We start from the raw sequence: 27608 nt of genomic DNA, 5'->3' as shown, positions 1-27608 counted from the left end.
CTTCCCATCTATTATGAGGGAGAAGTTTACTAACTGGAAATAAAAAAAAAATTCAGAAGAATGGGCATTCATGCAAAATAAATCAGAATTATTCCATAAATAAATACACCACAGCTCCAGCTAAAGTGAGGAAATGGCTTTACATGGTTCTGTCTTCCCAGATTAGAAAGATTAACTCCATTCCCTCCCCCTTCCATTTTCAAAATCCAAGCATGTTGTCCGTGATGTTCAACCACATATATAGAAACCATTACCCATTCTTCATCAAAAAAATTGCAATTGTAAAATTAGTATTTGATTTAATAGGGTTGATGCGCGAGACTTAAGGGCGGAGACGAGCTCAGGGATGAATCATGCGTTGGGCTTGCAGCTCGCGGACGAGATAACGTATATCGTAAACATTCCTCATGAGGGATTTGCTGCCTGATGAAACAATATATATGTATCTGGAGCTGTGCGCTTTCCGGCATTTAATTTCCATTTAGATGGTTTCTGGGCTGCAAAGGATGCGGAAAGTGCATAGGGTGATGTTTTTGGACAGATTGCATTTTTGAGAAATCAAACATACAGAAGGCCTACTATTTCATCCGAAAGACAGAAGAGTCAGTAGGAGATCCCACATTTTTAATTCTAGTTCCTCTAAAAAAAAAAAAAAAAAAAAAGTTTACGTTTTTGTTTTCTTGTTTTTTCATTTGTTATTTATTTTCTACATTGTACTCTGTATTTTCTTGATTCAGAACATTCCAGGTGGAAATGTGTTTAAATGCAAATTGGGAACTTCTACTAAAGTTTTGTTTTGTTATGCATTATTCATGGAAGGACTCTTGGCCCTGGATGGTTGACCTCAACTTTGTTTGTGGACTTGTCACTACAACGGACACAAAAATTCTGCTCTTATTTTTCCTTCATGATTTGTCCAGTTACAAGAAGTACAAATTTGGTTTCGGATCCAATTAATTTAGGGAAAGTAAGGCTTTCTATATAAGCTGTTCTACGCTTTTCCATTTTCATTTCTCTAATTCTCCATCAAGCAGACTTTTTCTTTTGCATTCTGTTGCTTTAATTTAACTTTAGTCTTGGTCTCTGCAGGCCTCAGTGTCTCAATGAAATCTCTTCAAGAAAATTACATTATTTCTGTGAAAACTATTCAAAGGCAGACTACTAAAGACACAAAACATGCCGAATACATTCCATTAAAAGAGTCCCTAGGCACTGTGCAAGCATTTAAACATGCAGTTTAAAAACAAGTAGTGTTAATGTTACTCAGATGTTCAGCATAACAACAGAATTTCACACTATAAGATTATTCATTTGCCATATTCCTAGTTTATCTCTTCATATGTTGTATTTTTCCACTCAGTGAATAAGTGTAACTGCTTTTGATCTTTTTAGAATGAATGTGTTTACTTAAAGCTAGGGTATGCAATCCTGAGAGGACAGCAGTCAGCAGCTTGTTTTAAAAGCATAGAGCCCGCCCTCGCTTCAGAGGCGTCTCCAAAGCCACGCCCCCTCTATCACACATGCGCACACACACAGAGCAGGGTCTCAGCGCCAGTAGAGACGTGTGGGTGGAATAGATCGCAACAGTTTCAGATTACCGCATGTCTCATTCATAGGTTAGACATTACAGTAATAACGAACGTAAACAACTTATTTACAGTTATTATGTTTTTAAAAATAAAAGCTGCAGCTCGTCTTCCATTCTCGTGCTCACTCTGCACAACGTCAAGGTTCATGCGCTGATGACGTGTGATTGTCTGCGCGAACAAGTTGCGCGGCGGTATGCAAATATAGATTGACAGAGAGGAAGGACATCCTTTCAATACATTCGGACCGAATGTAATGATTGGTCGATCCTTTTTTATTCCTGTCCCTTCCACAGAAGATATATATATATTTACATTTAGACCACTTAAATTATTGACTGCTATCAGGACGTGAAGAGACTTTCAACCAGTATAACAAAAAATGTTTTGGAAAAGATTGCATACCCTACCTTTAAGCTTAAAATACATTGGCTTTTCCCTCATTTATGGATCTCTCCAAAAAAGCTGCAATCATATTTAAATACTGCAGTATGAGTGCTGTATGAAACAATTTACCTCAACAGTGGAAGGCTAAGACTCTAACTAGGCTTGTGACAATACTCTCACCTTTTACAGTCCATTGCTTCCTTAAAGGCAAACTAGTGCAGTCTCAAAATGATTGGTTTATACGTTCTCAATTATTGGAAGATTAAGCCCAGCTTAAGTAAACACATTCATACTAGAAAGAACAAAAGCAGTTACACGTATTCATTGAGTGGTAAAATACAACATATGAAGGGATAAACTTAGCCTCAGCTGTGACAAGGAATATGGCAAATGATTAATCTTATAGTGTGAAAATCTGTTGTTATGCAGAACATCTGAGTAACATTAACACTACTTATTTTTAAACTGCATGCTTAAATGCTTGCATAGTGCCTAGGGACTCTTTTAATGGAATGTATTCGGCATGTTTTGTGTCTTTAGTAGTGTGCCTTTGAATACTATTCACAGAAATGTAATTTTCTTGAAGAGATTTCTTTGACACACTGAGGCCTGTGGAGACCAAGACTAAAGTTACATTGAAGCAACAGAATGCAGAGAAAATTACTGTTTGATGGAGAATTAGAGAAATAAAAACAGAAAAGCGTAGAACACCCTATATAGGAAGCCTTACTTACCCTGGATGATTTGGTGCAGAACCACATTTTTACTTCTGCATTATGTAGTAAATTAAAGAGCTGAACAAACAGAATAATTTAATTTATTATTGATTCTGTTTGATGAATTTAACCATATAACCATTACGGTTGTATCTTTAACAGGAGGTAGATGGATTTGATATACATCTGAAGAGCATACAAATCGTAAAAAGGGCTAAAAAGCAATTAATTCAACGAATGATAAAATACCACTTATTATAGTAAGTGGATTAACCCTCAAAATAGCAAAAGGTGGAAACTCTTGTGTAACACAAGATACACAACATGCGGTAAGTACTATTACATAAAAACTGTATCCCCCCCAGGCAGTATGCTGCGCCGGTTATTAAACCGAGCCAATCTGACGTTCAGCTTGACATTGAAATTCAGGACATTAACAACCTCTCTCTTTGCTATTAAGCAAATCATTCCATTTACTGCATTGTTTTCATGTGATTAAACTTGTGTGACAAGCAGGTGGATAATTCTCAATTTTATTATACATTCTAATCTTTCTCCCCTGTTTATGGTTTAAATAAGACAGCATTAGGCACTGCGGCACAAAACCATTAATACAGAACCACATATTTGACAATACATCTCCTAGTAACAGTATTTACATAGTAGGTACTCAGTAACTACATCTATAGTTCCTTATAATAACAGTGTAATTATATGTAAGTACACAATTGTAACTTAATTTATAACTGCATTTGTAAATACGATTGTTCTTAAATGCATATTAATACATAGAGCTTTGATTCTTCAGTGTCTATTTTTTTCTTTGAGAGACAATATGCACCCTTTTGGTTATTTTATGACTTCCAAAACATTCTGACACCTGATTCCATAGAAAGTAGTTATAAACTTATATTTAAACAGATACCATATCTATGCTCTTAAACACAGTAGACACCCAGTTAAATAATTGAGGAGATGTTTGGATTTACATCTTTTAATAAGGAGCTTTGAGTTCAGAATAGTCCATTCTTCAAAGGCCACAGTCTCCTCTGGATTTTCAGTGTAGTCTGAGAACTTAAATAGCTAGACAAATTAAATATTCTCTCCTGCTCTCAATTACATTCTATGTGCAGAACCTTGAAACAACAACCCCCCCCCCAAAAAAAAAGACCTTCAAATATAGAGATAGAGACATAACCAACTTGGCAAACAATTAAATTAAGATTATGATACAACAAAAAACAGAAAACCCTGATTCCCCCCCCCCTCCATCCCCTTCCCCTGCAGGAAGAATAAGATGGTACTCTGCAGGAGGCAGGAGTAAAATAAGCAGTGGATGAACAAACAATTAAACATAGCATATACTTTTGTCATGAGGAATGTCTGGAACCTTCAAACGTGTTTTGTTGGACTCCCAAAGGAACTCGTTAATTAAAATCCACTCAGAGTGAAGGAAGCGCCCTGTACCGTGGACCCTGTGCCACTAGCCAACTGTGCGGGAATGCTGCCAAGGTGTGGCGCACACATAGACAAGTACAAGAGTGATTGGCATTGATTAGGGAGTTGTTATCAGCCCAGGTATTGGTAAGGTTTCCTTTTACCTGGTGATTATAAGAATACAAGATTGGTGCCACACAGCTAAGATAAGATATTCCTGTATTGCAATGAATTTTGAATGATGACTACCTTGACCTTGACTTTTTCTGAAGCTTCTTAACATATTGATTGACAGATGTGTCATAGCTTTGCATCAACTACATTTACATTTGTACAAAAAAAATCAAGTGTGGTGGAAGTGGGTATTATTGTTAAGTTATGTTCTGTTGCAAGTCTTGTCAGTTCCAATATGCCGCCACCCGGCTACAGAAGAAGTCCTAAGTTATACCCAGCTGCTGCTTGTGTTGTTGCTGGTGACCTATAGAAGTAACTTCATACTAACAGACAGAAAGTTCAATGTATCGATGAAATGAAGCTGACAGAGCACGTGTGTACAGTGCGTTATGTCTCAGGCTGATGCTTGGGTCACAGCTATTCTTGACAGTAATTGGCAATTCTGCAGCGGTCGGTATGAAAAGGGGAAAAGTTGAGATTCTAAATAATATATATATATATATATATACGTACACAGTGAGGGAAAAAGTATTTGATCCCCTGCTGATTTTGTACGTTTGCCCCCTGACAAAGAAATGATCAGTCTATAATTTTAATGGTAGGTGTATTTTAACTGTGATAGACAGAATAACAACAAAAAAATCCAGAAAAACGCATTTCAAAAAAGTTATAAATTGATTTGCATGTTAATGAGGGAAATAAGTATTTGACCCCTTCGACTTAGTACTTGGTGGCAAAACCCTTGTTGGCAATCACAGAGGTCAGACGTTTCTTGTAGTTGGCCACCAGGTTTGCACACATCTCAGGAGGGATTTTGTCCCACTCCTCTTTGCAGACGTTTGTCAACTCGAACCTTCAGCTCCCTCCACAGATTTTCTATGGGATTAAGGTCTGGAGACTGGCTAGGCCACTCCAGGACCTTAATGTGCTTCTTTTTGAGCCACTCCTTTGTTGCCTTGGCTGTGTGTTTTGGGTCATTGTCATGCTGGAATACCCATCCACGACCCATTTTCAATGCCCTGGCTGAGGGAAGGAGGTTCTCACCCAAGATATGACGGTACATGGCCCTGTCCATCGTCCCTTTGATGCGGTGCAGTTGTCCTGTCCCCTTAGCAGAAAAACACCCCCAAAGCATAATGTTTCCACCTCCATGTTTGACGGTGGGTATGGTGTTCTTGGGGTCATAGGCACCATTCCTCCTCCTCCAAACACGGCGAGTTGAGTTGATGCCAAAGAGCTCGATTTTGGTCTCATCTGACCACAACACTTTCACCCAGTTCTCCTCTGAATCATTCAGATGTTCACTGGCAAACTTCAGATGGGCCTGTACATGTGCTTTCTTGAGCAGGGGGACCTTGCGGGCGCTGCAGGATTTCAGTCCTTCACAGCGTAGTGTGTTACCAATTGTTTTCTTGGTGACTATGGTCCCAGCTGCCTTGAGATCATTAACAAGATCCTCCCGTGTATTTCTGGGCTGATTACTCACCATTCTCATGATCACTGAAACTCCACGAGGTGAGATCTTGCATGGAGCCCCAGACTGAGGGAGACTGACAGTTATTTTGTGTTTCTTCCATTTGCGAATAATCGCACCAACTGTTGTCACCTTCTCACCAAGCTGCTTGGCAATGGTCTTGTAGCCCATTCCAGCCTTGTGTAGGTCTACAATCTTGTCCCTGACATCCTTGGACAGCTCTTTGGTCTTGGTCATGGTGGAGAGTTTGGAATCTGATTAATAACTTGCTTCTGTGGACAGGTGTCTTTTATACAGGTAACGAGCTGAGATTAGGAGCACTCCCTAATCTCAGCTTGTTACCCATATAAAAGACACCTGGGAGCCAGAAATCTTGCTGATTGATAGGGGTTCAAATACTTATTTCCCTCATTAACATGCAAATCAATGTGTAACTTTTTTGAAATGCGTTTTTCTGGATTTTGTTGTTGTTATTCTGTCTCTCACTGTTAAAATACACCTACCATCAAAATTATAGACTGATCATTTCTTTGTCAGTGGGAAAACATACAAAATCAGCAGGGGATCAAATACTTTTTTCCCCTCACTATATATATATATATATATATATATATATATATATATATATATATATATATATATATATATATTTTTTTTTTTTTTTTTAATATATAATTTTTTTAAGATGCTTTTGAAATAATGGCTTTGCTATTCTTAGACCAAAGTGCTACTCATTATTTAATATCAGAGGAGACAGTAATGTGATGTACATTGCTTGGGATCTGATACGTGGAAACGCCTGGAACTTTTGTACAAGACTCCGCAGCTCTAAAGCCAAATCAGACGGAACTGTCATTTCATGAAAGCTAAAGTTTGTCAGCTTGCCTATCACATCAATTAAAACTATATAAACATACATAGTTTGTCATACAAGGTCCTTATGGAAGATTAGGTTGGTTATTACACCATAACAAAATATAAACTGACCCATTCACAATATTCTACAACATAATGGAACCAGTCTCTCTTCACAGGTAAAATATTGTACCAAAGGTTGTGCTTTGTAGAGGTTGCTTTTTGTGAGGAACTGACAGTACAGATGTATACCTCATTGCACATTGCACATTGTCACAAACCTGGGAGTATTAACATAGTGCTTAAAGGAGAATATCAACAATGACCTACTCCTGACTTCATCCGCACAGAACCCGTCTGGGCTGGACTCGAACAGTGAACCAGAAAGAGACTGGAGGGGCAAATGAAACGGTTGCGGGAGGAAGGGCACAGAACTCTGCCATCTGTCAAAAACATTGCAGCAGGCTTAAAGACACCACTGTCATTTATTTTGTGTTGTCCAAACTAGTGTAGGAGAAATGCAGGAACATTTCAGGAACAATTCTCTGCTAGTTAAGCCTTCTTTTGCTCTTGGGCAGTTTTAACTTGAACTGAAATTATAATGTGCAAGCAATCAGTGAACAAATCAATCACCTGATATTTAAAGCACCTCCCTTTACATATAAGAGAGTCTAAATGTCTAAATACACCAAATCAAGTGAAAGCCTTTCTACTCAAACAAATAAATGGTGTGCATATATTTAGAATCTTCAGGGAGCAAAGTTCCAAAGATTCGTGGGACAAGAACAGGAAGGGTGCAGCTGCAGGGACATTGCAGAAGGTAAACAGAGGGCAGATTCATATTTTAAACTGAGATATGTCAACACCTACAACATATGTGGTAACATTGTTATGTCTCTTCAACGAGATGCATTTTAAAAGAATTAGAAAAAGGTAAAGCAGTAAATTAGAACAACACAGAGGAGAATACTCACCGAGAGCCCAGTATGGTAGAATTTTCAAGTAGGTCTCATTAGTCTGGACTGCGTGCATGTACATTAGGTGAATCATAGACTCTGCCACACACCACCAAAGGATGATTCTCATCATGCTCACGAACAGGGCACGGGCGCCCAACCTGGCAGTGCTTGTATATGGCTTCTGCATCTGCAAGACAACATTGGCCGGTGCTACATTACAGAATTAGAGCACTGGATCTTATTTAACCTGGAACAGAGATGTTTACACAGGCATTTGAGTCAAGTATTAAAAATCAGGAAAGGTACTGACAGAACATTTCTTCAGAAAAATAACTTATCTGGAAACTTTTCAAGTTCTTTCTAATTCAAGACAAGTTCCAAGTATGTTCCTACAGGACAGAACAGCTCCTCTTTAAGAAAAATATAAAAAAACATTAAAAACAAAACCTATAACATCAATGTTATATGGGACATTTAAATACCTTCTACAGAGAAGACTTGTTTCATAAACCTATTTGGACAAAGGAGTCAAGAAGAATTTTAAATTGAACAGTAGGGAGGGGAGGATGAATGAAACCAGTGAAGCAGATACAGACTTAATTATGAAAGGACAATTGCAGTTAAGACCATCCATAGATACTTACACTTCAAAACAAGAAGCACTAGGAACAAAATGTGAGCAATACGCATTAGCAAGGAAGTTGGAAAGCGTCCAGAAGAAATTATGGGTTGACCATATATTTCAGCAATAGGAAATGTTTGAGAATCAATACGAGTCCAACTCATACAATTAGTACTGAGAGGAGTATTCATTACATTATTTTTCATTTAGCAGACGCTCTTATCCAGGGTGACTTACATTTGTACCCATTTATACAGCTGGGCATTTTACTGGAGCAATCTAATTGAAGTACCTTGCTCAAGGCTACAACAGCACTGCCCCACCCAGGATTTGAACCCACTACTCCACAGTGCTGCCCAGTGGTGTTCAGGTATTCTCATGATATCCCTTATAAAAGCCAATGATTGTACCCAATGGCAAGGTATAGTGAACTGGGGCACAAACCAGGGTAAAGCAAAGTAAGTGTGTGGTATTACCAAGGCAAAACTGTCAAATTACCCTACATATGTTTACACTGTAAACTAAAGGGATCAAGCACAAAACTCAGATCAACAATGTGCAAAATACAAAAATGCAGGCAATAATCGATTTGTTTTTTCACCCATCCACCATTTTTTCAAAATTAAATTGAAATTGAATTAAATGGCAGAAATGGTTAATGACCACTGTTCCCTAAATCAGATAAACCCAAGGGGAAACTCCTTCTATTGATCTAGCAAAAGAAAAAAACAAGAGTAAGGAAGAAGGAAATGAGAGAACGAATGGGCCATTATATTCAAACAAAAGTATCCTTTCAGAAAAGGCAGACTAAGAAAAAATGAGAGGAACTTTCAACCGTAGTAAGGTTCATAGTAAGGAAATAACACTGTAAAAGTGAAGTAAATAGTTTATTAGATCAATCAAATAGAGAAATCTGTGAAAAAGTGACCAATGCCTTTGTTCCCCAGACCCACGCAGTTCACTTACTGGATTGGAATTTCCTTTAGTAATAAAATCGGAAATAGAAAAGGCACTTCGAATTTGACCCTGTCTCGCCAGTGAAATACATTTTATGTCACAAACTTCAAAATCTCCCAAAGAGAAGAACACAAAAAACCTGTGAAGTGACTGGGAGTCAGAGAATCCATGCACCTTTCTTCATCGGAACATTGTTAACATCTAAAGTGGAGTCTGAATGATGTATCTGCTATCTATCTTGAGTTTTTCCTCAACAAATGAGTGTACAGACAGCTTCTGCATGTGGCTGAAGACAGAAGGTGATATTCTCTTTGCCACCAATTTTGTCGGAGGCCTTTCAGCATCACCACAGGAAAATATAAAGTGTGTCCCTTTAATAAAGACAAAATATGGAACAGCTTTGTATTTTATAAAGACAAATATTTCTCAAAAGGAAATAAATAAATTGTTACAAAATTACTTAATGCAAGTGCTATTCACTATCTTTGCATTTTCAAAGTAGAGTGTTCATTTTTTAGATTTACTACTTCACTCTTTTCATTCGTTACTATAGCTTTATCATAATCGCTATCTAAGCTTTCCTTTCAAATCTTAAGATACTTACAAAGACCACAATTGTTATTTGAGAACAGCAATGTTAGTGTATAACACAACTGTACCCTATCCAATTGCTTCAGTTTGTCAGGAAAACCCTGGTGAAATCAACCATCAATATGAGCCTTAGAGGAATATGATCTTAAAACACCATTACTGTCACAAAGCAAAACTATTATAAGGTCAGCAGGAAGAAAAAATGAACAAGAAAGCACAAACAAAAACACAAAACACAGCACAAAATCCCCTTATGGATTCAAAGCCCAAAGCAGAAATTATAGAACAAACTTTCTTGGTTGCTTGTTTTCTGCAGGATAAGCAGCTCACGTTTTCTGCATTGTCAGAACCAATTCATCCACACAGCAAATACGATCAAATTTGTTTTAGCACCGAGCTCAGAAAATTCCCCAAGATCACTCCAGAAAGGGTGAGTTGGATGTTAGGTGTTCAGTATCACAAATTGGAGAGCGTATCTTTTAAATCAATTTTTTAAGCGTTTTAGAGTATAAGTCGCCAAATGGGTTGAGAACCGCTGATGTCAGAGATAGCGATGTGCTGTTCAAATCAGATTATGGGGCTCTATATATCAAACACTCGAGGAGCGGTAACTGCATTTCGTGGAGAATGCAATATAGCATGGGAGGGTACAGCAGTTTCATGCACTCTGTAGTGTGACATAAAAGCAAATTAAATAGTTTAATCTTAAGTGAACTACATAACTAGAAACATGTCTAGAATCCAGTAAGTGACAAAATACTGTGAAACATGGCACAACCTGCCTTTGAACTGCCTAGTCAGCATGCGCCCCTACTCTGCAGGAAACTAATTCACATTCACAGGGCTTATTTCCTTCTCCATTCCAAATATATTTCACAGGAATTTCAATTCTCTTTGTTCTTCAATGTAAAACCATTAGTATTAGAGAGGAAAGCACTTCAGAATTCAGGGCAGTGGGGCTTCTACTGCAGTTAATAAGTCACAGGGTTCTCCGCCAGATGGAAAATGGGGAAACATCCATCTCTGGCTGGGTCTCTCCTTTTATACTAATCTGTATGGGCTCTCTGTGGAACAATTCACAAATTAGCGCTTTGAAACATTACTTTTATGCGGCAACAACTTGTCAACGCCTGCGAAGAACATGAAAAATAGGACAGCTCCATTTGGAGAAAATGGTACAAAATGGTATGCAGTGCATTACAAATAAATTAGCTGGAAAGAGTGTTCTCGCATATTAAAACCAATGCACCATTTACTATATTAATGAGCTCCCTTTCCTTTCATTAGCTCGGAAATGTTTCAGTACATTTGTTTGTGGGAAAACTAAAAGCTTTGACTTAAACTTGAAGCACAAACAAAACAAACTGTTTGCTACACCTGAATTAATTAGGTCCCTTTATGTATTTAGACTTCCACCTCTAATTTAATGTTTATGCATCAGACATCTTACTCAGAAATGCTACAACCCATAATCCTCTACGTTTTCCAAAGGGAGCGAGTACCTGGCAAGAGAATTCTTCAAAGGTGATGATGGGTCCATTGAAGAACAAGGGGTGATAGAAGATGTAGGCAGACAACCAGAAGAGGGAGGTGAGGTGGGACTTGTGCAAGGGCTGCCAGCAGAACTCCAGGCTGAAGCTGGTGTAGCGCAAACAGCTGACAGCCAGGCAAAAGAGCAGCAGGTAGTACTCACTTTCCGTCTCATACCAGCTTTTCTGCAACAGAAAGAAAAGGGAACCACTGAAGACCGACGGCTTCAGCCTAAGGAATGGGTGAGGCAACATGGGTTACAATCTTATATGTGCCACACAAAACTGGGCATTGTGTTTTAGCTCCATCATGGGTAACCTTGATCTTCAGGGCCTTGTAGTTTTTATCCCTCTAGAGATCTCTGACCGAACCCATTTATTTGCAAAATTAGACCAAAAACGTATGCTTTGCAGATTCTTAGATGGCAGAGATGTCAAACCGTCTCCTTCATCAGAGATGCTCATTACTATGAACTTTTTCATCTTTTCCCTTCTTTTTTTATAAAAGGAACCAAGTTACATTTTTGCTTTTGTTTCACTTAGAAGAAAAATCACCCAAAAACTAATTATAATCATAATAATGTAGTTTCTGTCTTGGCTGTGTTTCTCTAGCATGTGAAGTGTACTTTGGAGTGATTGAAGTGCTACATGTGATGCTAAAGTCTTCACCCAACAGTCCCCTATGAAATGAGCCTTTCTCAGGTTTATTCTGTATATGGGCTTTCAAAAGAGAAGCTCTTCAGATGCACAGATTAGAAAGTTATTTTGTCTTAGGAATTCACAAAATAAATTAATAAATAAGTTCTCCGTTTTTTGTAAATGAACTAGTCTTTTTTAGTTAGGATAATGGTTCTGGAATGTTATCTGGACTAGCTTGTGGTAATGGGTGGTCTAAGCTGTTCCAGAGACTTAAGATTGTTGAATTATTTTGAAGTATTAAATAATGGTATTAAGAAAATCTCTCTTAATTATTCTTACAAGTAACTTGGCTGCTTTTTTTGGAGATGCCTTATAAGCCAATGTAGTAAAATATAGACTTGAATTTGCTTCATACAGTCAGATTTTTAAGCCATTTCTGTTATCTTAAGCAGTCCTGCTTGTGTTTGTTTATTTGGGCTTTTCTACAGACTCATGGGCTTTAATTAAGTCACCCAGTAAAGTCTGGCACACAAGAGGAAAGAAAGCAAAGACGGAAAGCAGTGTAAAAGCAATACAAATTGTTGACTTAATAAATGATACTCTAATAGACAAGGGATCAGCAGTTAGAAAGGCCATTATCTACTTACCGGGATAACCATTTATATTTATTGCAAACAATTCCGTCCAATAATAACACATTTGAAGTCACTCTGAGTAATAGGGTAATTACCATGTTGTGAAGTTCGTCTTATGAAGTAAAGGGTTTTAAGGTGTCCTGCAGTAACCCTGGGGTGAAACTCTTCTGGCCACTGTCGTGCTATTCCAGTAGCAGTGGTCATGGGTACTTTTATACAGGACATACAGTGGAGAATCAGTTGGCTATGAAAAGATAATGCCATTGTGTTCTCAAAAGCTGGGTAAGTTGTTAACTTGGGCTGTGCGTCACTAAAAGCAGTTTTGATGCATTAAAATGGGATTTTTCCCTTTGATTTAGACAGCCTACTCTTTGAAGGGGCAAGATATATTTTTTTGAGGAACAACAGTTAATGAAAAACACTTAAATGTCTTGGTTAAAGAATTATTCAATACTTCGTAGAACCAAATATTGGCAGTAATTACATCTGTGAGTCTTCTGGGGTCTATACCAGGTTTGCACATCTGGATTGTGCAAAATAAACCAATTCTTCTTGGCCAAATGCTTCAATTTTTGTTTCATCAGACCACAGAATCTTTTACCACATCTTTTTGCAATTTCAAGCAGGATTTTACAGGATTTTCAGAAAAGTCTTCCTTCTTGCCACTCATCCATACAGGCCAAATGTGTGGAGAATCTGAGCTAGTGTTGACACATGGACAGTTTCTCCTCTCAGCCATGGAGCACTGCAGATCGTTCAAAGTTGTCATTGGCCTCTTGGTGGTTTATCTGACCCAATGCCCTTCTTACCAAGATTTTTCTATCCTTGTACAAGTGCGAAGAAGAGACAGTTTCTGTTGGGAAGTGAGACCACGTGACTCCCTTTTCTCTGAACTCCTGTCCTATTGGGTCAAATCTACTGACTTATCCTCAAGTGTGCTTCTCAATAATTCAATAGCGTTTTAGTGTACAGAGCAGATGAGGCAATGCCAGCACAGGGAACAGCAGTACAGGCTGGCCGACACAGATGGAAGTGAGTAGGCCACAGGTGTTACATCCCTGCAATTTTCAAAAGGAACTTGCCTTCATTTCTGTACCTTTGTTACCTCTTAAAAAACTCTCTCTCATAGACACACATACACACAAGGTCAATGGTAGATGTAGCTGTGGTTTGGGATCAGTACAACATTATTTGTATGGTTATTTATTATAATTATTATTCTCAGCAAGCAAGGTTAGTGGATCTCAAATGCAAAATGCTAGCTGAAGATAAAGTCTAGTTTAAAACTCTCAGAAGGGAATGAGATACACTGTATACTGTTTATTGAGCCATGAATACAGTCAGACTTGAAGAGAGAATGGGTCTTTAATTAAAACTATCAAAACTATCCCCAAAAAAAAAACAGAAGTATTTAGAAGTTGCCACAGAGGGAGACAGGAGAGTACAGGTGAGAGGTAGCCATCTTGTTGTTTGACTAGTTTCAGACCAGTCTTAGCATTGCTCATTTTGTTTTAAAGTTTGCCTTAATTGATGTTAGCATTGTCTGTAGTTTGCCTAAATTGAAGTCAGTTCAGTTGGTGAAAGGACTAGCAGGAATTCTGTTGCAGGAGGAGCCAGGTGGGGCCAGTTAGGTGTGAATTGGGGGTAGGTATACAAAAGCTACTTAAAGCAGCTGTTGAGAAAGAGCTGTGCTGTTTCTCACTGACAAAAGTTAAGACAGTTGACTAGCAGCAGGAACCAAGAGAAGTATAAAGAAAAAAAAAAAAAAAAAAAGTAACATTTAGAAGCATGTGGCCACTATAGTGTCAGGTTTGCAGAATTATTGCCTTCCTGGATGAACTCATCCAAGAAGGCTTCATTTGTGAACGTTGTCAGCAGGTTGAAATCCTAGAGATCAAGGTTCGTGATCTTGAGGCTCAGCTTGTCGATCTGCGATGTATTAGGGATATAGAAGAATTGGTCAATCAGCCCATGAGAGAGATGGTGTGCATCAGTTGAGACCTTAGAGCAGGACAGCGTAGAGAACTGCTGGGTTACAGTAGGTCGTAACCACAGAAAAGGGCGTGCACAACCCCTAGAGACACCCCAAGAGCTTGAATTGCCCAACAGGTTCCAACTGCTGGACACCGAGTTGGACAGTGACAGCTCAGAGGGTGATGGGGGGGCAGTTGAGCACCAGAGCACCATGGTGCCCACTCCCCCCCAGAAGAAGGAGGTAGTTATAGTAGGAGACTCAATTCTTAGAGGTGTAGATCACACAGTGTGTTCTAGTGACAAGGAGACCCGCATGGTATCTTGCCTGCCTGGTGCTCAGATCTCCCTAAACTAGTAGACGGGCTACTGGCCAAAGCCGGGGGGAATCCACTGGTCATGGTCCACATTGGAACCAATGACATAGGAAAAGGTAGGACAGAGGTTCTGCAAGACAAATTTAAAGAGTTAGGAACAAAAATAAAGAGCAGAACCTCCACGGTAGTTTTCTCTGAAATACTTCCGGTACCACGTGCCAGGCCAGGAAGACAGGCAGACATGTTTAACACGTGGTTGAAAGCTTGGTGTAGGGAAGAGGGGTTTAGGTTTATGGAGCATTGGTCTTTCTTCTGGGATAGATGGGACCTGTACAAACCGGACGGTCTACATCTAAACAGAAGGGGGGCTAATGCATTGAGAGAGTGTATGTACAGTGAAATTGAGAATCATTTAAACTAGGAACCAGGGGGGCAGGGAGCTCTGACAATGGGAGATGTTCCACTAAGGAAAGAAAACCAAGGGAAACTGCTAGTAGGAAAGTCCTGAAATGTTTGTACCTCAATGCCAGGAGCAAAAGGAACAAGATGTTAGACTTGGAAGCCACAGTGACAGAAAAATGGCTTACAGAAAATGATGGGGATGAATACAAGTTGGAAGGATACACACAGTTTAGGAGAGACAGTCAAAATCGAAGAGGGGGTGGGGTAGCATTATATGTGAAAAATGACATTGAGGCAAAAGAACTTGTATTAGATCCCAGTAACGGAACAGAATCTTTGTGGGTGAAACTTTTGAACAAGAGATCTGGAGGATTAGCGGTAGGAGTGTGTTACAGGCCACCAAACTCAGATATTCAGAAAGATGCTGCATTGTACAGTATAATCAGGACTGCATGTAGCAAGGATGTGGCTGTTATAATGGGGGATTTGAATTTCCCAAACTTAGACTGGGAAAGCCCAGTGGGGACTACCGAAGCAGAAATAGAAATGGTTGAGATGGTAAATGACTGCTTTCTAACTCAATTTGTCAGGGAACCAACCAGAGAGAGTGCATGTATTGACTTGATCTTTTCAAATGACCAAGATAGAGTGAGGGGGACAGTAGTTAGAGAACCAATGGCAAATTGTGATCACAATATGGTTAGCTTTGAGGCATTCTTTCAAAAAACAAGGTCCAAGTCTAAAACAATGGTCTACAATTTTAGAAAAGCAAATCTTGAAGGTATGAGACGGCACTTAGAAGAGGTAGACTGGAGCACATTGGATAGAGTCAGTTGAAAATGGATGGGTATATTTTAAGAATATACTACATGAGGCTCAGGAGCAATTTGTACCAAAACTTAGCAAATTGAGGACCAAAAAACACTGGCCAAAATGGTTTAATAGAGGTATGCAAAAAAATATCAAGAGAAAGAAAATACCGCATACAAAAGGGATGGTGACGAAACAAAATACATAGAATATGTTGAGCTGCAAAGAGATCTTAAGAAAGGGATCAGGAAAGCAAAGAGGGAAATAGAAAGAAACATAGCTCTTGGAGCTAAAACCAATGCAAAGAGCTTTTTTCAATATTACAACAGCAAGCGGTCAATAAAGGAGGAAGTGCAACAGATAAAGGGCAAAAATTGAGGTATCTTGGAAAATGAACAAGATGTGGCAAATATTCTAAATGAGTATTTCACAGAGGTTTTTACAAAAGAAAAAACAGATGACATGCCACAGGTTGAAAGTCAGTCCAGTCAAACCCTAAAGAGAGATCAGGATAAATGAGGAGGTACTAAAGGGACTAGCAGAATTAAAAACAAACAAATCACCTGGGCCAGATGGGATATCTCCAACAGTACTTCAAGAAATGAGGGAAATTATTTATAGACCGCTAACTCAATTATTCCAAATGACACTTAGAACAGGGGATGTGCCAACTGACTGGAAGATAGCAAATGTCATACCAATCCACAAGAAAGGGGACAAAACTGAGCCAGGAAATTACAGACCAATCAGTCTCACCTGCATCACCTGTAAAATGTTGGAAAAAAGTATTAGACAGAAAATAGAGGAGCATCTTAATGAAAACCATATTCTTGGAGATAGTCAACATGGGTTTAGACGAGGCAGATCATGTCTTACTAATTTATTATAATTTTTTGAACATGCAACTGGAGCTGTAGATCATGTGAAAGCATATGATATGATATACTTAGATTTCCAAAAAGCTTTTGATAAGGTTCCACACCAAACACTGATCCTCAAATTTGAAGCTGTAGGCATTCAGGGAAATGTAAGTAGATGGATTATGTACTGGTTGATGTATAGGAAACAGAGGGTGTCGATTAGAGGAGTTGCTTCAAACTGGAGTGAGGTTGTTAGTGGAGTTCCACAGGGATCAGTACTAGGGCCTTTGCTTTTTCTAATCTATATTAATGATCTGGACTCTGGGATAGTTAGCAAACTTGTCAGATTTGCAGATGATACTAAAATAGGTGGCTCAGCAGATACAATCTTAGCAGCACAGGCTATTCAGAGGGACTTAGATAATTTTCAGTTGCTGACACCTGGCAAATAAAATTCAATGTGGACAAGTGCAAGGTAATACATGCAGGTAAAAAAAATGTCCACTATAATTACACTATGGGAGGTACAGATCTAGATGAAGTAACGCATGAGAAAGACCTAGGAGTCTACATGGACTCTTCACTTTCTCCATCCAAGCAATGTGGGGAAGCAATAAAAAAGGCAAACAGAATGCTAGGGTATATTGTCAAAAGTGTATAATTTAAAACAAGGGAAGTAATGTTAAGACTGTACAATGCGTTAGTTAGACCTCATCTGGAATACTGTGTACAGTTCTGGGCACCACACTTCAAGAAGGATATTGCTGCTTTAGAGGCAGTTCAGAGGAGAGCAACCAGACTTATTCCAGGTCTGAAGGGAAAGTCCTACTCGAAGAGACTGAGGGAACTGAACCTTTTCAACCTGGAACAGAGGAGATTACATGGGGACTTGATCCAAGTCTTCAAAATCATGAAAGGTATCGACCACATCAAACCAGAGGAGCTTCTCCAGATCAGCAGGGACACACGCACCCGGGGACACAAATGGAAATTGGGCTTCAAGGCATTCAAAATGGAAAACAGGAGACAATTCTTTACACAGAGAGTAGTCACAATCTGGAATAAACTACCCAGCGATGTGGTAGAAGCTGAAAGTTTGGGAACATTTAAAAATAGACTGGATAGGATCCTTGGATCACTTAGATATTAATGAACACCAACCAAGCACGATGGGTCGAATGGCCTCCTCTCGTTTGTAAACTTTCTTATGTTCTTATGTTCTAAAAGATCATATACAATACTTCCATAGTTGTCAAAGTACAAAATAAATCAGTTTATGTAAAACAAAATCCACCCAGCCACATAAATAACAAAAAAATCCACAGAAGACTCTCTCAGGCAAGTATGCTATTTAATGTTAGTTGTGAACTATATTAGTGTGAGACTACAATAATCAGCTTTAAAATACACAAACATATGGAAATCATGTCATTTTTAATTCCTCTTTTCTCCAATGAGATTTTCTATGAGGTGTGCTTTTAGCAGATAGCATTTTTAGTGGGTTCTTACATATTTGATGAGCACTGCTTCACATTATGACTGACCTTCAAAATCAATTAATGATCATTCCATTAATCAAAAACATTAAAAGGGGGCATTTAATGTTTTCTACAAGTTTCCTTAATTAGCAACTATAGAATGACACAAAATAAAGATTTTAAAAGGGAGATTATAATATAAGGTCATGTTGAGTGTCACAGTGCTTCAGAACAAAAAAAATGTGTATTAGGCTACTGTGTCAACAAGGGGAATAGGCGAGATGCATGAGGGGTAACTTCCACTGGCACAACTGGCTATAACACTTGAATTACCGGGGTCTGGACATTGGAAGGAATTGTTTTGCATATGTAAGTGTAGTTTGGTCATATGAAGCTGTAGCGAACCGAGGGTTTAAACTGTGAGGAGAGCTCAGATATGTTCCAGAGGAAATAGAAGCCCTCATTAATAAATGGTGTCTGTAAAGGGGCTGTTTGTTTTGCTGACTGATAGCTCTGAGACACTGAGCTACGCTAAGCAAACAGGAGTCATTTTAACAGGGATTTGAATTATTGGGAACAGATCTCTAAGCGCTGCAGTGCCATGACACATGCAGTGTCCTGGTACTATAGCAGTTCTGAAGAAGGAATTAGACCATCCAAACTGGAGGGAGAAAAACTGTACTCAGGGTGATGTACAAGGAACACATCAGTCAATAAAATGAAGGCAGCAGGGGGCTGGGTGTTGTGATACACAGTTTCTGCAAGCTGCACCAAAGCAGTACAGTAAACTACAGTAAACCCTAAATAGCAGCCACACTACATGCAAAGAGATGAGATGACCAGCAGATAATGATCATTTAGAACACACACAAGAACAGCAAGATTTCTGAAACAACTGTGTTTCTTCGCCTGCCAACCATATTCCTGCACTGGACAAAAGAACCCCCTAGTTGAGAAGACACTGGAGAAAGAAAACTGATTTACCAGGGAGAAGCTGGACAGTCATTTTCATAGAGGGCAAATGCAACACTACATTCTCTAGTGTAGATAAGCAAAGTGACAGGGGGCTTTAGGATCACTGGCACAGGATGACCATTTGAGATCTGTTAGCCTGTTGTGGATTGTTAAGAAGGAACACAGTGAACAATGAGTTTGCTATGGCATATGTCATTCCCCTTGGAGAAAGGCTTAAGCATTGCCAGTCACCTGCGTCCGAGATATATATTGTACTTACATTTCACGATTAAGATTACAGCCTGGTAGGGTAAAGTTTGCAAATTCCACTAATCTTCTTTTCTTGAAATAGCTAGGGTAAAGTTATGATTTAGTCTGGACCTGGGGACCTTCATTAGCCACAGTAACTGGATTCTGACTCAAATGTTTTGCTTCACACTATATTGTGCCAAAGCGTAACTTTTGGACCAAGCAGTTTTTAAGTTACCCTAAACCAAAACGTAAATCAAACAGACCCATAAATCCGAGTCCTAATCGGTGTCAACTCCGTACCTGTATTTCCTGCAGGGCGTTCATGTGAAAGGTGGACAGCAGCGCTATGGAGCAGGTCCAGGACAGGGCCGGTCTTTTCATCAGAGCCACAGCGTAAGAGACAGACATGTGCAGCACCACAACAGCCACCCCTCTCATCCCCACCAGAGACGCAGCTGCCAGCACCCCATACACTGTGAGCACTGCAGCCCTGCACTGAGGGACAAAGCCTGGATAAGTCCCCAGCCACCAACACATATTGCTACACAAATATTATTATGTATGAATTATTTCTTGGGCAGTGAAAACATACAAAAACAGTTAACAATTAAGATGGGAGAAGGGAGACAGATTTCATAAAGGACAATGGTACAGAGAGTGTGTAAGAAACTATTTCTTATGCACAACAATACCCAGGACTCTATCATATCTGTTTTATTACTCATTTGTAAGATGAGATTTATATATCTGCAAATTGGCAGGCTATACAGGGATCAAAAAGATAATGCTGGAGCAATAAAACACATCTCCTAGCGCTCTGCATTTTAATTTTGTTGGCCTTTCGCTGTGCTACTATTTTCATCGTGACCCCTAAAGGCTGTGACGGGCAGGAGGGATGTCTGCACAAATGCACAAAAAGACTTCAAAGCATCAATTAATTCTCCCTTAACCTTGAACTTACTCCTTGTATTAAAAACGGTCTTTCTTCTGCACAACCGAAGAATGGGTTTGTGACCAGGCAAGCTTTGTTTGACAAAAGTAGAGAATAAATTAAAGTAACAGTAATGGGGTAGAATCGGTTGTCTACATCTTCATAAAGGTATTGAAACAAATGGGTCTGCCGTTAAATGAAGTTTTAACATATTAAACAGGCAAGCATATTAGTCAAACTGCAAAACCATATACTGGGCTGTACGTATTTGAGAAGCAAGACTAAAGAACAAATTGAACAGATGAAAGTTTTTAAATATAATCGGTGGAGGTGGGGGGGGGCATTGGAGGGCAATTTACCTTAGGAATGTAGAAATCAGACACCTTGGACACCAGTGCATGGCCCAGCATAGTCCAGATTAGACATTTTTTGGCCCATTCGCTCCAAAAGCTCCACTCAAAGTCTGTCGGGTCCTTAATAACAAGTAACATGGACACAGAAATGAGGATTGTCAGTGACCAAAGGCAGTGCTGTCTTAGTGAATATCTCCTGGTGGTTTCTAACTCCACAAAGCCTGTTTCTGCAAACACCTCAAGGCAAAAAAAGAGAGAGGGGGTGGCATATCAGTTTTTCAACAGAGGGCTTTTTTTCAGCACTGCATTACACTAATATGCTTCCCCAGCGAAGTTTACCTGAAAGGCTTTGAGCTCAATTTGATCAGTCTTGGCCAATGCAAGAGAATATAGACAGAATACAGAATATCAGAGGGTGCATAAGTAATAAACTGCATTGCCAGAAAATAATATGTAACTATTATTCTTGCTTGAGGCTGTGAAAGAGCTAATTAGGATTGGAGCACTGTTTGTACTATAGAAGGGCACCATGGGAAACTCACACTGGACACATCTGCAGCAATACCCTCTGGCTGAGGGGCTTATTTTGAAAATACAAGTCCATTTATTGTTCTGTGCATCTTTCAAACACATTTGAGGAAAAAACTTAATTCAGAGACTACAGGCAAATTAGAAAATTGTACCATCGCTGCCACTTCCTTCCACTGCGCAACAGCTTGAACAATATCCAGAAAAAAAGTCAAAGTACCAGGACACTTTAAAAGCCAGACAACACCGTCAATCATTCCAATGAGATTGGGTCTAATGCATATTTATTGAACATTACCTTTTTGAAGCCCCAAATCAGGAATCCTTTTTCAAATTCAAATTCTCTCCCCAGGCCTGCTTCATACCCTGTTGAAAAAGTGAAATATAAGAAATGAAGGCACAGAAAAGGACTGGGACTTTCAGAGCTCGGCAAATCAGCAAACGTATTGCACCAAAGCCAGGCTTTCATTGCTAAAGTGGCTCACGACAATGCCTACTGACGCTCAAGCATTAAGAAAGCGAACCCGATGCTGACAGCCGTTTAAAAGTACTGCTTTCACTGCGAGAGAGGGTTATCGAGAAATATAATGAAACCTTCTGCTTGGGAATTTGACATTCATTTATCTGCTTGTGCATTTATTTACGTATAACTTTGATGCCAGAGTATGTTTTACGTCAAAGCAATAATGAAAAGGACTTTTAATTACTTTGCCTTTGGCCATGATCCCAAGCCACAACCTTTTGTACAACCCCAAGGCAGAAGAACCGGCACCAGGAAGAGATCTTTGCAAAATCAGAAAATAGTTTTTCTATATTGACGTGACCGTCCAAGTTAAAGTTCCTGTATAATATGCACTGAATATATGAATATCTTTTGGGGGAAATGTAGGGCACTTGCGTATAGTCAATAGCAGGCAACTATCACAATATATTTTCATAAGAGCACGTTTACTTGGAGAATATGCTATTTTTGAGAATATGATCACAAATTTCAGTGTTTTCAGATAATATCTGAAGTAATTTGCATAATGTTGGTCTGATTCTGGACTCGCTTCCTCCACTGAAAATAGGGGTCTGGTTAGGTGAGGCCTAGTACCTGAGCTTGGGATGCTACTACCAGGAATCCACTGTAAACAGAAACCAATTGAAGTGACTCCAAAAGCTGCCATTGCTTAAGCCTAGCTAATAATACTCACTAGCAAAACCACAAGTCACAGAGTGTTTGAATTGGAGGGGACATTGTAAGACACCAGTGCACAGGGGGAAATCAAATAAAATCAGTCACATAAACAAGCATTTTGAGTCAGCTGTCAAATGTGTAAACTCGAGAAAAACAGGTAATGAAACAAAAAGCCTTCACCATACTTAGCGGCAGACATTAAAACGGTCTCCCTAATCTGTATCCGTGATCTGGGGAGGCTCGGAGCCAGTCTACAGATTGTTGTTGTGCAGTTTAAAGAAAAAGGGTGGTGCCTCGATTTGTGAGACTTTGATTTGTGAGTCAGCAGTCACAAGACCAGCCCGGGAGCAGCCTGCACACCCTCCTCCCTTCCTGCCATCTCTGGTTTTATCTGCTACAATGTGAACGTGACGGTCGTTCCCGTACCCTGAGAGACGCTTGTTTGCTTGGTAGTTTTTCTGCTGAGTCGGGGGAATCCCCTAAATGCACAAAGGCTTCCCTGTTCAGGACCCACCAGCCCTCCTCTCCTCCTGACTGCAGTGCAGTGTCACTTTTTTTTTTATTTTTTTTTTATCTCCTTTCACTTCCTCTGGCAATCACCTCATCACCTAAGCAGAAGGCATCCCTGTCTGGTGCAGCAGCAATCTGGAAACTTAATGCACCACCAACTCCGCCGAATTCACATGCAAGAGACACTATACAGTAGCGGCAACTGCAGTGCAGGACCAGCGGAGTAGCAGCATCCTCTAGTGAGCAAACAGTGAACACCGGCAGTGCCTTCTGTACTGGATTCAGAGAGCTAGCTTGACGGAAGTTGAAGATTCAGTTATATGTAAGTAAAGAGATGCACCTAAAAATAGAAATGTGAGATGCAGAGGTGAAGCTTCCAGATACTTTAATGGTCACACTGCGAGATATACTGTCACATACTTGTCAATGTATTTGTGACACATTCTCTCAAAGGCTCATTTAAGGAAAAAAAAAAACGTTCCAGTGGAAAATCTCTCATGTATCACTAAAGCATTTACCTCAAAGACCTTTCACCTGCCTGTGGATCTCCGTGGAGTTTGCAGAAGGCCCTCAGGCACCGACTGATCCTCCATAAGACAAGCGCTAGACTACAGCTGTGTCTCCTGCTACGTCTGACCTCCCTTTGTATACCTGCATTCATATGGCTTCAATTATTTATGTCCAGGAGCTCGCTAATGAAGAGCTGCCTTTTAGCTGGGTCTCTCTCTAGGCCTGGGAACACTTGCACATACTTGAAAATAAAAAAGATATGCGTATATGACCAATATATAATATAACCAATCAGATTGAACTCATCTATTTCACCGCTGTGCAACGTGCAATTACATACAAATGGACAGTTTTGTGCAGGGGAATGTGGAGGATGTTGATAGGGATGGCCTATTAAAAGCAGAATAAAAAGAGTGAATCATTTCTTTGAGTTCATCTATGCTATGCTAACAGGACACCAGTAATAAATATCTGCACAACTACATGAGCCCCGTTTCACTTGCTACATAAGATTCGAGCAAACCAATCACTGTCTGTAATACAATGCCAAGTATTTTAATCTTCTGGAAGGAAAGGAAGTTCAGATTGCTCTTTAATTGGCTGCCTAGTATGAACAATGTCTATGCCCTGACACCCACAGGGGCATCTCACTCGGTCCCTTGAGGGCCACAATGTCTGCTGGTGTTTGTTTCAACTGGAGCACCTAATTGCAAAACGATGTTAAATAGCTTATTAAATTGGCTTATTAATTATAATGTTATACACTTAACAGAACCTTTGGAAGAACGAAGAGAAATGCTACGTGTACCTAATGAATAAAGTAATTCAACCAACTAAGTACCTGAGAGTTGGGTCTGGCCAAAATTGAAATGTAACTGCAAACCTCACAGAACCGAGATTGACAAAGCTGGCCCAACTGGAAGTCTCTGTGATTAGCTCTGGGCTTCACAATCCTGCTCCTCCAGCTGAGCCATTAATTGAACCATAAACTGAATTAACTACTTACTTAAACAGAAGCTCAGTCACGGAAAAGATGGATAAGATGAATATGCATCGCCTGTGTAATTGCTGGATTATACTAGGGAGTGGTTATAACGGCTGAATGGCACCTAATGACAATAATGGAATTTTGATCAGCAATCATCTATTGGTATCACAATTATTTGCTCAATTTATCTTAAATGATCCTGTACACCCGGAGTTCAGAGGTCATGGAACGGGTGACACATCTGGAAGTTTAATCTTACCTTTGGAAAATCTGTGCAAGCTGTAAAAAGAGTAAAAATGAGAACCAAATGATAACAGCCAGTACACAGCTATTTCCCAAGTGGGCAGAGCTGCGAGACTGGCTTTATGAGATCTCATTTTCACCTGGAAGCTCTTGTCCTGCAATGAAACAATTGACAGTGGTTAGTAAAGTAAATCTACTTTTTATATTTGAAGTGGTGATTTTTTTATGATATTATACACAACAACAATAACAACCAAATTCTCCCAAACAAGTAACAAGGTGCTAACTCAAGTCATTAATGCATGTCAATTTCAATTTGGACACTTTCATGTTAGCAGAATATATGAATTATACATAAATCAATTAAATTAAAGGTATAATTAAAGTGAAGTGCATGTGTCTGCTGATGTTTTAAACAACAGCAACACGACTAAAGTGTATCAAACTATTATCAAACTGTAGCATATAGGCTATTGTAGGTAGTATAGTAACTGATGGACACTACACTACCGTACTTCAGAAAAATAGATCCACAAATACTGCAAATCAATATTATAATGTCTCCCAAAAAATGGATTTGAGTGTTCCCCCAACATTGCAATATATTTACTTTCGCTTTTCCTTCTTAACTCTGAATGCAATAAGTGGGTTTATCTTGCAATTGTTGTAGTGCATGACCTATTTTTTTATAATCTATTTTCACTTATGCAAATATTGCAAGGTATGACGCTCTCTGACAATGTTATGTCACATGACCGAAACACTTGGGACTTTTCTCCCGGTGAATATTAAATTTGCGTCCCCTCACTAACAGCAAAACGTGTTTTAGTAGAAGGGATACAAACAGAGCTAGGCGACTATTGCACGTTCAAAAGCACAATAAATCCCGTCTCTACGCCGTGAATTTTAAACGAAGAAACCTAAGAAACGCTTCCACTTCTACTCACAAGAAAAAACGTGTTATTTTCCTAACATGTCTCCAGTTTTCTGGAACCGGCTACATTTTCTTCTCTGCTACTTTGTAAATAGTCCTGGAATCTGCTCCGACAACTTGGATTCTGTCCCGCCCCTGCCGTCCTGTTATTGGTGGATTTGGCCATCGAGGGTGTCTTTGCGCAATCTGTTTGGATGGGACCTATGTCGATTGGACAAGCCGCTTTTTTTTTTTTGGAAACAAAGCTTCAACCATACACCGCCAGCGCAGGGTCAGAAACCCAGGAGAACACGTCAAAAAGCTGTTATTTTCTTAAAGACACAGCCGTTCTTTGACATTCATCATTTCTTCTTTTCTGCCAAATATATAGCTGTTTTAGTATATTAGGGAGACATTGTGCAATGGATTATGTTCATAATCACATTTTAGACTTAACCAGCCAAATAAGGCTTAATTTTGGAACTTAAAAGCTAAACATACTGTGTACACTACAACGGCAATACTTGCTACACAAACATTATAGAGTGTCTACCCTATAAAGGATAAGAAAAACTTAAGGAGTCAACAATAGGGGGACAAACTGGTTATATCTTTACCCCTTATAATAATGTTCTTTTTCGTTGCAAAACCTAAAAACAGGTCTTTTATCAAAGCATAATATTTTAATAATATAATTAAACAATTATTTTGGCATATACACACATGTCTCCTTAAGGTCCGAATTTTATATTCTGTCTCTATACATGAAGGTTACAGGGTATATACACTCACCTAAAGGATTATTAGGAACACCTGTTCAATTTCTCATTAATGCAATTATCTAACCAACCAATCACATGGCAGTTGCTTCAATGCATTTAGGGGTGTGGTCCTGGTCAAGACAATCTCCTGAACTCCAAACTGAATGTCTGAATGGGAAAGAAAGGTGATTTAAGCAATTTTGAGCATGGCATGGTTGTTGGTGCCAGACGGGCCGGTCTGAGTATTTCACAATCTGCTCAGTTACTGGGATTTTCACGCACAACCATTTCTAGGGTTTACAAAGAATGGTGTGAAAAGGGAAAAACATCCAGTATGCGGCAGTCCTGTGGGCGAAAATGCCTTGTTGATGCTAGAGGTCAGAGGATAATGGGCCAACTGATTCAAGCTGATAGAAGAGCAACTTTGACTGAAATAACCACTCGTTACAACCGAGGTATGCAGCAAAGCATTTGTGAAGCCACAACACGTACAACCTTGAGGCGGATGGGCTACAACAGCAGAAGACCCCACCGGGTACCACTCATCTCCACTACAAATAGGAAAAAGAGGCTACAATTTGCACAAGCTCACCAAAATTGGACAGTTGAAGACTGGAAAAATGTTGCCTGGTCTGATGAGTCTCGATTTCTGTTGAGACATTCAGATGGTAGAGTCAGAATTTGGCGTAAACAGAATGAGAACATGGATCCATCATGCCTTGTTACCACTGTGCAGGCTGGTGGTGGTGGTGTAATGGTGTGGGGGATGTTTTCTTGGCACACTTTAGGCCCCTTAGTGCCAATTGGGCATCGTTTAAATGCCACGGCCTACCTGAGCATTGTTTCTGACCATGTCCATCCCTTTATGACCATCCCTTTATCAACCCAATAGAGCATCTTTGGGATGTGGTGGAACGGGAGCTTCGTGCCCTGGATGTGCATCCCACAAATCTCCATCAACTGCAAGATGCTATCCTATCAATATGGGCCAACATTTCTAAAGAATGCTTTCAGCCCCTTGTTGAATCAATGTCACATAGAATTAAGGCAGTTCTAAAGGCGAAAGGGGGTCAAACACAGTATTAG

The 27608-nt window shown here is 39.5% G+C and overlaps 1 protein-coding gene across 4 annotated transcripts in view; it reads right to left on the bottom strand.

Moving 5' to 3' along the window:
* hhat (hedgehog acyltransferase) overlaps positions 1-25979 on the bottom strand; it is a 129491-nt gene extending 103512 nt beyond the window's left edge. For 2 of the 4 annotated variants that reach the window (XR_010805312.1, XM_066696455.1), the window contains exons 1-7: positions 25796-25965; positions 24865-25003; positions 21716-21783; positions 20896-21009; positions 19906-20100; positions 11261-11473; positions 7604-7775 (exon numbers count right to left, since the gene is read on the bottom strand). Coding sequence is in view for 3 of the 4 variants with exons in the window: in XM_066696455.1 (XP_066552552.1) it covers positions 7604-7775; positions 11261-11473; positions 19906-20100; positions 20896-21009; positions 21716-21783; positions 24865-24982 (880 nt within the window). In the remaining variant the exon portion in view is untranslated. Of the gene's footprint in view, positions 1-7603; positions 7776-11260; positions 11474-19905; positions 20101-20895; positions 21010-21715; positions 21784-24864; positions 25004-25795 lie in introns of all 4 variants that reach the window. The other 2 variants (XM_066696454.1, XM_066696456.1) reach the window with 2 other exon arrangements.
* Positions 25980-27608: the final 1629 nt, after the last annotated feature.

Source organism: Amia ocellicauda, chromosome 23, assembly GCF_036373705.1.
Source record: "Amia ocellicauda isolate fAmiCal2 chromosome 23, fAmiCal2.hap1, whole genome shotgun sequence".
NCBI lineage: Eukaryota > Metazoa > Chordata > Actinopteri > Amiiformes > Amiidae > Amia > Amia ocellicauda.
The sequence above is the reverse complement of the archived record's forward strand: the minus strand, read 5'-3'. Positions and strand labels throughout refer to the sequence as shown.